This window comes from Myotis yumanensis, unplaced genomic scaffold (assembly GCF_028538775.1).
Source record: "Myotis yumanensis isolate MYYU_CA2020_CCGP unplaced genomic scaffold, mMyoYum1.0.hap1 SCAF_8, whole genome shotgun sequence".
Lineage (NCBI taxonomy): Eukaryota > Metazoa > Chordata > Mammalia > Chiroptera > Vespertilionidae > Myotis > Myotis yumanensis.
Genome location: NW_027223759.1, coordinates 27,562,871 through 27,575,291, shown reverse-complemented (window position 1 = coordinate 27,575,291; position 12,421 = coordinate 27,562,871). Strand labels below are relative to the sequence as shown.

Here is a 12,421-nt window from a genome sequence, read left to right as displayed (position 1 = left end):
TCCATTGTGGTTGGAGCTGTTACTGCCTAATGGACGTGCACACATCCTGTTGAGGTGTGTTTCCCTTCAAGTCACATGGGACCCTCTCCGCGGAGGTCATCCGTCGAACACTGGAGGGCTCTCAGATGTCATTTTATTTTTTAAAGCAAGTTCCAGGTAGAGAGTAAGTCCAGGTAGTGGGAAGCTCTGGGCACACAACTCGGGCTAGCAAAAGCCTTCCTTCCCGTCTTCGGAAATGTCACCCACCTGACTATTACTCCGTCTTCCCTAATGGGAGTAAAGCCACATGATAATGTCTGGTGAGAGAACTCTTCTCCCAGATCCACAGAGATCTCACCCGTTCAACATCTCAGGGGGAACACCCTTGATCTCTTCCATGGGAAGCCTGGTCACTGGCTTGTCTTATCAGCACATGGGCAGCCCCTTCCAGAGAGCACGGTGGCCACTTGTTGGAATCATCTCGTTGGGTGGAGAGAGAAAGGATGCTCTGAGTTCAATAGGGTTAGGGTTAGGGTTAGGGTTAGGGTTGGGGCCCTGTGTTCCCCAACCCCCCACAATAACAGATATGTTCTTTGAAGATAGCTGATTTGTGGCAGAGAGAGAGGACAGAGAAGGAGAGAGGGAGAGGGAAGAAAAGAGAGGGAGAAAGAGGTAGGAAGGTAGAGAGGTTGAGAGAGAACGAGAGGGAGAGGAAAAGAAGAAGGGAGAATAATAACTAAAGACTGGGAGCCTTGAGAGGGCTAGTAAATTGGGGAACTAGGGCTATTGGCAATACACTGCTTCACAGCAGGGACCATGTCTGCTACTCTGAGCAAAGGGCATTGTGGCAATGAACTGATGTCTTGGCCCAAAGTAAGCAAACACTGAAGGAACCCTTCGAGTACCAATGTGACTGTGCCTGGCCCCCCAGCGCACACCCGCCAAGGAGTGCACCTGAGCTCTGTGCCTTGTCATGAAGCAGGTGGCTGAGCTACAGCCTCTGGACTCGGTCAACCTGGGCCCCTTTCCCGTCCATGTGTGACCGGCTCTGCAGCAGGTCTGAGCTTCAGTCTCCCTACCGGTAGTCTGGCACATGAGAGAACTTGGGCGCATGGCTGCTGTCAAGGCTGAATGAGATCATCCACCTAACAGGATTGTTGTGGTACTTAGCACTTTATAAACACTCAAAAAAGCCTATGCAAAAAAATCGCTGTTCTTATCTGGCTCCAAATTTAACTTGACCTTAACTGAATCCTATTAAATTTATTCATTCCTTCATCCTGGCTTTTAAAAAAATTAGTATTAGGGCAGATATATATATATATATATATATATATATATATATATATATATATATATAGTCAGATATATAAGAATATGAAGAACATGTGAAAACCTCTCAACACGTTCTGGTCTGGCTTCAGATCCTGCCTCTGCCTGTTATTGGCTCTTTGGCCTTGATTAGCAAGTTGATTGGCCTCTCAGAGCCTCAGTCATCCCAGTGCCAAGTGGATACAGTAGTCACTGGAGGGTGAAATGAGCTGCGCAGTTCGGGTGGAACAGGTGTACACACAGCGAGTGCTGCGGCCAGCAGGTGTCACACGGCCTCACACTGCCATTGTGGACTTTGTGCAGGGTGCAAAGGAGAGCCCGGGCTGGACGGCAGGAGGGGCGAGGATGGCTTCCCAGGGCCTCCTGGGCCTCCGGGACACAGAGGTGACACGGGAGAAGCCGGCTGCCCTGGAGCACCAGGTAAAGAGTTTCAGTTTCTCGTCTTTCCTCTGACAAGCAGATCTGAGAACTGGGTACGGGATCCCCAGCTTTCCAAGCTGATCTGTGAAAAGCATTGGCCTTAGACACCTACTCACCAGGTGTCAGGGAGATGGAAACAGCAAGAACAAAACAGGCGGTATCCCCACGTTCTGACTCTCACCCACCCTACAAAGGAGTCAAGGCCCTGTCTCCAGTCCAGTCTTTTCCCAAAGCACTGCACCTTATCACAAGAGGCTCAGCCATCTCAGAGGCCCCATGTGCCAAGTCAAGCCTGGCACCTGCTGTGACCACCTTTGAGAGGCTGTGCTGAGGATCCTGGGATGATGGAGGGTTCTCACCCTCAATTCACCCGGCCTCTGGTTTTCTGAGTTCACTTCATCTGAGTGTACCGCCATCGGTAAATGTATATAGCATGCACCGCTCCTTCCTAAGGAAAACGTTTGGGAGTGGGTATTGTGTGAGGGGAGAGAGAAGACTCTTCTGGACAGAAATGTGAAATATAAGGCACCAGGATAAATGTTAGGCTCCAGGGACCTAAAGACCACAGGGGTGAGGAGGGCTGGGCGGGCTCTGCAACCAGAAGGAGCCCCGCCTGAAGCCGCAGCTCAGCCTGGGCCTGTGGTTGCCATGTGGACATGCAGCCCCCTGTCCCCTACACTCTGCTTTTCAAGCCCAAGACCTCACCTTGGAAACCCTGATGGGTCAAACAAAACCCGGGAGCAGGCCTGATCCAGTCCACAAACTCTGGTGTGCAGTGCAAATGGCTCGGAGAGACTGGGGGTCTTCCAGAAACAAGTTAAAACAAGAGCCTTTTGGTTGTAAAGTCAAACTTCCCCTTTTGCTCTTGGCAATTAGAAATCACCATAGGCTTCTTCAGTCGGTCAGTCCCTGAGGGATGCCAGAGGGGACAGGCCCTGCTCGCATGCTGCAGGCCTCATTATTTCCCACCTGCCACTGAGAATTTTGGAACTAGGCCTTCCTCCCACGTCCCCCCTTATCAAAGATCAGTAGTCCAACATGTGGCTCCCAAGCCTTTGTCCTTCTTAGAATGGGTCTGACACTATGCCAGAACCATGAGACAGGTTCTGGAAGTTGGGAAAGACCAACTTTCCCCCACCCAAATATAAGCAAAAGTATATTAGAAAGTCACAGAATATGAGCAGTGAGGAAGTGAGCCAGCTGGCTGCATGGGCGCAGGAAACAAGTTAAAGAGACGAAAGAAGGGCCCTTGGAGCTTAGGAGAAAGCAAAGAGGCACACATGCCTAAAGGGAGAAGGTGCAGGCCCCTCTAGAGAGAGAGTGCGAGAGCAGGCCAGGGAGACCAACTTTGAGAACCACCTTTTTGGCCGGGCAGGTGCCCGGTCCAGGCTGGAACAGCTGGAAGATCACACATAGGAGTGCCATTACCCTGTTCTAGTTCTTTCTCAGCGCCCATCACTTTCTAACATATTTCACACTTTACCTCTTTATATTGCGTATTGTTTGTCATTTCTCCAGGTAGAGTGTAAGCGCTAGGAGGGCAGGGGGTTTTGTCTGTTTTGTTTTTATGCTAACACAGCCCAATGCCTGGAGGTTGCTTGGAGTAAATCCTTGCTGAGTGAGCGGTGTGTACAGATCCCAGGGGTGTGAGGGAACACTCCTGCAGTGGGCCCTGCTGTGCTCCTCTCTCTGGTCTGAGTGCTTAGCGATGCACTGGACAGAGGTGCTCAGAAATGTTTGTGAAACTGACCCCCCTAAATGGCCTTCATTTTTTTCCTTTATTCCTCCAGGCCCTCCTGGGCCCATTGGGGATCCTGGGCCCAAAGGGGTCGGCCCTGGATACCTTAGTGGCTTCCTCCTGGTTCTCCACAGTCAGACGGATGGAGAGCCCACCTGCCCCATGGGCATGCCCAGGCTCTGGACGGGCTACAGTCTGCTCTACGTGGAAGGACAGGAGAGAGCACACAATCAGGACCTCGGTACGTACAGAGCACTGGATGCCCAAGTACACTGCCTAAAAGTAAAACTGTTGGGTTAATTTTATGAATTCAAAAACATCAAGTGATTACTCATCTTCTTTGGGATTTTTTTCTCTGTTTATACTACCATGTTAATTCTCAGTGAAGGCTATTAAATCTGTGATCCTGTGATGTGCCAAAGGGATCATTCCAGCTACCGTTATTATTATTATTATCTGGCTGGTTATTAGTTTTTAAAAACTTATACTTAGTGAGTTGTAACTCTGATATAAAAGGGGATTTTTCACTTCCCCGTGTAAATTATTTGAATGTAAATGGTGTATTGGCAGCATCCCGATGCTTACATGGTGTGGCGTTCACCAGCACCAACTCCCCGCCCACTCCCACTGAGTTTGAGGCATCCTTGGTACTACTTGTCAGTTTTCAATAGCAGATTTGTGAGACTGACTTCAAGCCAAGAGTTTAGGCACCCGGGTGCTGGCAAACACTGTCATTCCCAGATAATGAAGGTTGGGGTGGGGGGCACAGGAGGGAGATGCCAGCAGGGATGGGTGATGGGGGTGGGGTGAGTTTGATCACTGCTTTCACTGGGCCTGACCCCTCACTGGGCTATTATGGTCAAAGGGTGCAGGCCTGGAGGTGGCAGCTACTGACATGCCCCTCTCCACCTCTCCCTGGGGTTCAGCCATGGCCTTTCCCATCAGAGGGGCCAGGGGAGAGGAAGTACGTTCATATCTGACTGTGTTTGCTTCTCTTCTCTCCTTTTTGCCGCCAGTCTTTCTTGCCTGGCCTCGCCAGCAATCTCACTTCTCTGTCCTGGTCGAGCCAGAGCGCACATCACAAAGCTCTGCAGAGCTATTGGGGGAAAATCCAAGCCCCTTAACCAGACAGACACAGCCCACATACTGTCTGGTTGACCTCTGGTTGAGAGACACACACAGAGCTCCTCTCCCACCTCTCCACCCTGAACATCTGAGATCCCCAAGCTCCATGCTCCCTCAGTACCTTGACCCTGTTTACTCTGCATCTTCTTTGAATAGTCTTCACCATCTCCAAACCTTCGTCTTTCAGGTCCTAGCTTCAATCTGGTTAGCCTTCCCTAAGTCCTGGCCACAGTTCTCATCCATAGGGCTGGTCACGCTGCATTTTCATGGCCTGTGTGCTCCTCCAGCCTCCCACCAGGCCAGGCCAGGAGCCTGGGGAAGAGAGGGGTGCTTGTGGCTCTTCCTTCCGCACCTGGCTACGTGCTCGGCTCAGGAGTGATGCGTAGCTGTGGGAATGAGGGCTGGCCCACGGGACCAGGGAGGTGGCAGAAATGGTCAGGCCCATACCTACTTTCACCAGCACAGAAGTAGACTTTGTCCAGGGCCTCCGTGTACCCAGACCATATGTCTATACACAGCACATGCAGGAGGGTTGCTGGGCATGCCGGGACAGGTGGCTCAGATGCCAAGCTGTCTCTTCTCTTTCCCAAGGTCTGGCGGGGTCTTGCCTCCCGGTGTTTAGCACACTGCCCTTTGCCTACTGCAACGTCCACCAAGTGTGCCACTACGCCCGGAGAAACGACAGGTCCTACTGGCTGGCCAGCGCCGCGCCCCTGCCCATGACGCCGCTGTCGGAGGAGGACATCCGCCCCTACATCAGCCGCTGTGCCGTGTGCGAGGCCCCGGCTCAGGCGGTGGCGCTGCACAGCCAGGACCAGTCCGTGCCCCCGTGTCCGCGGGCCTGGCGGAGCCTCTGGATCGGGTACTCCTTCCTCATGGTGAGTCCCCACACCCCGCGGTCTTGTCACAGCCTCTGCTATCTCCTCTGCACAGTAATTCTGTGAACCCCGGGCACATGGGCAGCAGCAAGACATGCGGTCATTTTTCCTCACTGTCAATTAGGTTGTTTTTTTAATTCTACTTGGGTAGCGTTTAGAAGCTGGAGATGATTCAGGCATCGGTGAGAGTGGTTGAATTTTGTGTGCACCCAACTCATCTCCACTGCACTTCCCCTCAGCAGAACTAGTCTGGTCTTCGTGGAATCACTTCAGGAAAAATGAGAAAGTCAGGCCCAGATCTCAGCATGTCCCTGACTGAGTCTGAGGTTGTCTGCGTGAGTCTGAGCCCTAATTCTCTTGTTGTCCTGGCAGCACACAGGCGCTGGGGACCAAGGAGGAGGGCAGGCCCTCATGTCACCCGGCAGCTGCCTGGAAGATTTCCGAGCAGCTCCCTTCCTCGAATGCCAAGGCCGGCAGGGAACTTGCCACTTCTTTGCAAACAAGTACAGCTTCTGGCTGACGGCGGTCAAACCACACTTGCAATTTTCCACAGCACCTTCGCCAGAAACCTTAAAGGAAAGCCAGGCCCAGCGCCAGAAAATTAGCAGGTGTCAGGTCTGCATGAAGGTTAGCTAGAGAACACAGGACTCGCCCGCGTGCCACTGAGAGACACTCCCCAGGGGCTCAGTGGTCCCGGGCCGTGCTGAGATTTAATGGTGCTCATTTCCGACTCCTGTGATAGCGGTTCGTTCTGTTTGATTGTGTTTATTCCCACAGTACTGTATTTCTCTGTTCTGGACAGATTAAGCAAATGCTATGTGTATGGATATGGTTGGACCCACCAATCTAGATGAAACCCAAATCTCCTTATTTTATTGAGGAGGATAGAAGAGCTAGCTTTATCATTTTAAAAAAATGCACAGAAAGGCAAATAGATGATAAAGGCCAGATTACAAGCTACATTACTGAAAACTCCATTCATTGCTTAATAGCACCTCAAACAATTACTCTGGAATACAGGGGGGCTTTGGGATGGATTTTACAGGAAAAAAATACATAGGCCAACAAATGAAACTGGAAAGTAGAGATTTCCAACATTTCAAAATGATTTCCTCTGTAATCTATTTTTCCATGTACTTTAAATAATGGTAAAACCATGACCCAACGAGACTTAAACACAAAAAATCCACACAGCCAGCGTGAACAGCTCATTTCAAAGCACACTGAATTGCTGTGCCAGAAAGGACCACGCGGCCGTATTCCGGAGATGTGACATTAGCATAAACACACTGCAGATGAACGTAAAACATTATGTTCTCTGCTGCATCTGTCAGAGAATGGAGATGCCTACTCTGGCAACCCGTTTGAAAAGCAGCAATTATGGAAAAAATATATTCAGTGAGGGATTAAGAGCCTAAAAGCTGTTAATGAATATTAAGACAGTGATTCACAAAAATTGACTTCCCATGGCAGCGAACTTCCAAACAGGCAGCTTTTCCCCAGTCGGGGTCCAGCTTGTCTTCGGTGCATGCGTGCTAATGGGACGGGAGCCACCTGGGACTTCCTCGGGCGGCCGCGGCTCATACAAAGCATCGGGCTCAGGTCCCCAGCGGCTCCTGCAGAGCTGGCTCGCAGCCCACAGTGGACATTCCGCTCCCTACACATAATAGCATCTCACACGAGGAAGTGACAGAGCTATCATTATGCATTTCCAAGAAAATGAAGGGCGGACTTCATTAAACTTAGGTAAGGAGATTCATTTAGGTCACGGTCACCCCACCAGGAAGAAGAAAGAACAGTATTATCTTGAAATGCAACAAAGACAGCCTACAATTTGAATTTTGTGTTCTTGTTATTCATTTTCATAGGAGCATCCTGGTTTCCCAATTTTAAAAACATTCTTATATGTTCTATCAGTATTATACCAAGGCAGCAGTTTGACATTTGGTATTAACATTTTCTACAAAAGTTTAGGAGTTACGTCCATTTATAAGGAGTAGTTTTCTGAATAGCAAAGGCTATGTTTTCTGTTTTGGCAGAATTTCAGTGGTCTAGTCACAAATATCAAAAGGCTTGTTGAAAAATATTTTTAGGAAACTTGCCTTTCTCATTTAAAAAAAGTCACTTTAGAGAAAATGAAAAACATTTCTCATGAGAGAGTGACACTCATTTTAGTGCTATTTCAATGCACTTAAAAATAATTGAGAGAAGGAAAACTCAATTAAAAGTTTGTTTATAAGAAATAGTTTCCTGGCCAAACATTGATTAGGAATGTGCCCTTATACACAGAACACATTTCAAATGAGTCTTGTTATGAGGTGTCCCTGGATGATAATTTATTTTAAGAATACTTTCTGGTAAAAATAGAAAATATGTGCATTTTAAGATGAAACACTTTCTTGAGTTCATTTGACCCATTCATTGATGTTCTTAAACTATGCTATGGCATAGTACATATTTTTAAGCACCTGAAATTTAAGCCAATTTCAACCTTATTTATACTTACAATTTTCTGTCTCCAAAAGCTTTATCATATATTGCCAAAACTCAAGCACTCTCAAAATTTGTCTTGTTCATTCATGAGCTTGGTCTGAGAACATTTTCTGAGAAGAGGTAAGGGTGAAAAAGGAAACATCAGAAACATATTTAAAACACTTTAACTTTGGTAGTATCAACTTCAATAAGCTTGCCAAGTAAACTTCGTAAAAAACAGTTTGCTCCACGGTGAGCCTGGGATATTTTGAACAATTTGAGATTGTTCAAAATACTGGTTCCATACATAAGAGCCCTTTCTAAATGTAACAAAATGCTGCCTTCTGATTTTTAAAATATATATATTTATTGATTTCAGAGAGGGAGAGAGAGGGAGGGAGAGATAGAAACATCAATGATGAGAGAGAATCATTGAATGGCTGCCTCCTGCATGCCCCCAACCGGGGATCGAGCCCACAACCCAGGCATGTGCCCTTGACAAGAATCGAACCTGAAATCCTTCAGTCCGCAGGCCGACACTCTATCCACTGAGCCAAACTGGCTAGGGCTGCTTTCTGATTTTTTTTGGGGGGGGAAAAAGCATTTTAAATTATCTAGATGGAAAAATAACTTCTTGGAAGAGAAGACCGAGTTGTTTTAAGCCATTACTTTCTCCTCCTGGTCATATATCAATGCACTTTGAAATGTCCTTTCTCTGTGAAGGATGGACAAAGCTCTCAGGCTATTCTAATCCATCACAGATGGTTATCAGTACGAAAACCTCCTTCCCAAGAACCCCTCTCCCGCTTTGCTGGTTGGACCGAGTCTAGGTTGCCCAGTGGGAATTGCTCTGGGTCACTAGCTGGGGACTGCAGGTTTCCTTTGCGGTTTATGTCCAGGCTGCGAGTGGTGGCCCATTCCTGCTGCTCTCATATTCCAAAGGCCTGAGCTTCATCACCACCCCTTGTGGGTGCACCCTTCCTCTCCAGCCTCATTGTACCTGCTTAATAGCCTTGTCTTTCACCTACACTCTTGCGGTAGACACCCGCCACTGATGCCTCTGTGTGCCCATCCCAGTTGTCATTTATCTAAGATGCAAATGTGATTGTTATTCTTTGGCTTAAAACTCCTTCCAAGACTGTCCTGCTATGGAGTGCAGTGACTTCCCACGGGGTGCAGGGGCCTGCAGGGGCTGTCTGGGTTGCCTCTGTGCTCACCAGAGAGATGGGTTCTGATTGCTGTGACTTTCTTTGCTCCTGCTCTTTCCACCAGCCCCAGAAGTTGGCCTGCCAGACAACTCCTTATCTATAAAGACTGAATGAGTTGAGGAGAGTATGTGAATTTCCCCAGAGAGACTAGGACCTGTCCACTCTCCTCTGTTCCCACATGGCTCCTGTATGGTCTCATCACACTTCCTGCCTTCTCTTGCTAACATGGAGGGCAGGACCAGGCTCTACTCATCTTTGCACGCCCAGTGTCTCCACAGAGCTGACGCATTATTGACATAATTCTTTTTTCAATGACAACTCAACAAGCGTCATCAGGCATTAGATGTTTCACTCTGCATATGGGGTTCCTTTTTTTTAATGGGCAATGAAATCTATTTTTTAAATGTTTTTTAATTGAATTCATTGGGGTGACATTGATTAATAAAATTATATAGGTTTCAGATGTACAAGTCTATCTATTGGCTTCCGGTGAATAATTGTAAGAAGAGATTGTGGGTGTGCACATATGTTGTGGGAGTAATTTTAACCATCACTCCCTCCTGAAGAATAGCTGCTTTCCCCAAAATTGAAATTTCAGAAGATTTGAGAGATTTGGCTGAGAGAAGACTCTTCATTGAAATGTCACGTGACTTGACTTGGGCTGAAATCTCTGTTACCTGGTGATGTGAGATCTTCCTGGCACAAGGTCGCCTCTAACAAACTTACACATGTTCTTGGTGCTTAGAAAATAGTCAATGGAATGGTGCATAAAACTGGATTTTATCAAAGATTTTATTTTGAGCCTCTGATTATAATAAAGCAAATCATTCTATATGTTCCAGAAAAATACATTAGATTTGTGTTTTTATTAGCTCAGCAGAGGAATTTGATAATTGTTAACTTTTATGGCTGCGGTATGGCTGCAAGAACAGTGGAGAAATGTGGACTTTAGAGTTGGTTGAGCCCAGGTTTGAATCTGGTTGGGTCACTTTTTGCTATTACTTTGGGTGAGTTATACCAATTCCCTGAGCCCCAATTTTCTTATTTATAACATGAGACATAACATATACTCTGGCATTGGAAATTAAGTTTGGTTATAAACCTAATACATAGCAGCCACGGTGCACTGATTATGGTCACATGTTCTATTTAAAACAAACCATTTAATATGAAAAATATATTTTTATATGTAATTATATTATGATTCTCACAGGCATACAAATTACTAATTAGAATTACTTAAACCTGGTCAATTTCTAATGTCTGGGAATGCTATTTTATTTCAATTCTAAAAGCTACCATACCACACCAAAAAAGTCACGATTTCCTACAGGGACATTATCAGGAAGTTCTGCAGGGAACAAAACAATTGACATTAAAAATCAGTACTCTGCAATTGTCACTGTTATTATCTGCCAGAGACTCTGCATAATGCATTTTAAACCTCCAAGGCTGGCTGCCACATCCACATGAGATGCTTGAATTTTATGGTGCTTAAATATTTAATGATTCATAGGAAAAATGTGAAACGGGTCCAATAAATTGCATCCTTTTCTCTAACCTATGGTTGTAAAGTTAAAGACTTTCGAAATGTACCATTTGCAAGATGCCTGGTCTGTTACTGACAATTCAGTCTTTGTTGTATTACAGGTTGTAATTTCATTTATTATGTATAAAATTCTGTGATGACATCCCCAAACCACTGTGATGTATCTGGTGCATTTATTTCCTTTCAAGCCAACGTGAGTTCACTTTCTTACCTACCTCGGGATGCCGCCTCCCTTGCCGCCGGCTCAGTGGGGCAAACAGGAGAGGACACAAGGCAGAAGTGGGAGCAGCCAATGGGAAGAGCGTGGGCACCCTAAAACATGACCCCCTTTCCCCGGGGAAAGGATGGGATTCCGGGGCTCCGGGCAGCACTGTACTGTGCACGGTGATGGGCTGGGGGATGGACGGGAAACCAGGCCCCGGGGTCAGGGGTCTACATCAACCTGCTGAGTTGCTTGGGCAGCGGGCTGGGGTGCAGACCCTGTGGGTTGAAGTTGCCCCGTTAACTGAAGGAGAATGAGACCACCTGCTTCACAGGGTGGTTCTGAGGATTTAAAGTGAGAGGTACAACTACAAAGAGATGAAGTGAAAGTGAGGTATGGTTACTGATAACCATGGTAACCGGAAGGTAGGGGTCAGGCAGGGATGACAGTCTCCCGCAGCAAAGTGCAGGGCAGGCGAGGTGCAGGCATTCAGTGACTGTGTCAAGGAGCCACTCTTGTTAATTAGAGGGGACCTCCAGTGGTCCTTGGGCCCCCCTCTCACCTGGTGGAGATGTGAGGATATTTAACCTTTCTTGAGCTATGTGTTAGCAGGGACTGGGTGACAGGGGCTGAACTAACCCTGCTGCTGTGCTCCTTCTCAACCTCTCTACTGTCCTATTTTGCGGGTAAGGAGACTGAGGTTTAGACAGAGTAAGCGGCTTGATCGAGGGGACACAATCAGGACCCCGTAGAATCTAAAGCCTGGTCTGTCACTGAAGATTGGGTCTCCACCTACACCATCGCCTCCCAAGGGCTTCCCCATGTGTGGGTGGCTTAGAAAACAGAGGGCCCCTGGGGCTGTCACTTGGGGCCTGAACGGATGCCATTCCTGCAAGGCCCATCATGAGTCCTCAGACCCCCGCCCAGCTTGGCTCGGAGACAGTCTGAAGATGCGCTTGGAGGGAAGGAGGCAGGGAACCCAAGAGGTCAGAGCAACCTGGGGAAGCCCAGAAGGCCTGTATTGCAGGGTCCAGTGCAAACCAGCCAGGCCTCTGGAGCCCCCTGATGTCCAAGGTCAGCAAATCAGAGCTACCCTGAGCTGGAGAAAGAAGTATCTGGAGGCCCTTACCTGGCGGCCCAGCCGTTGCAGTGCCAGCTGACCTAGACATTTTCATTGTCCCACTTGCCAGCAAGGCACTTCCTGTCCTAGGGGGAGGCTTGCCTCCTCTATGATTGTATACTTTGGTCATAATTTTATCAGCCTAACACAAACTTCTCTACCAGTTATCAATTGGAATCCACGTGTCTGGAAAACTAGGGAAAGCTTTAAAATCAAGAGTAAGAAGTTCCTCTGGTCGCAAAGCACTCAGTCTGCTCTACAACACACACAGTGAAAGGTGGGTCCAACCTGCGACACTGTGTGTGGGTTGGATCCCCCATTTACTCTGCTCTGGGGATGCAGGGGGAGTAACTATGGCGACTCCCACACCTGGTCCCTGGGGCCAGCCCATTTCTGCC

At 47.8% G+C, this 12,421-nt stretch overlaps 1 protein-coding gene across 1 annotated transcript in view; it reads left to right on the top strand.

Moving 5' to 3' along the window:
* COL4A4 (collagen type IV alpha 4 chain) overlaps positions 1 to 10,845 on the top strand; it is a 114,832-nt gene extending 103,987 nt beyond the window's left edge. Inside the window, exons 45-48 of the mRNA XM_070422272.1 lie at positions 1,615 to 1,731; positions 3,522 to 3,710; positions 5,186 to 5,472; positions 5,845 to 10,845. Of these exons, the coding sequence (XP_070278373.1) occupies positions 1,615 to 1,731; positions 3,522 to 3,710; positions 5,186 to 5,472; positions 5,845 to 6,108 (857 nt within the window). The 3' untranslated portion in view covers positions 6,109 to 10,845. The remainder of the gene's footprint in view (positions 1 to 1,614; positions 1,732 to 3,521; positions 3,711 to 5,185; positions 5,473 to 5,844) is intronic.
* Positions 10,846 to 12,421: the final 1,576 nt, after the last annotated feature.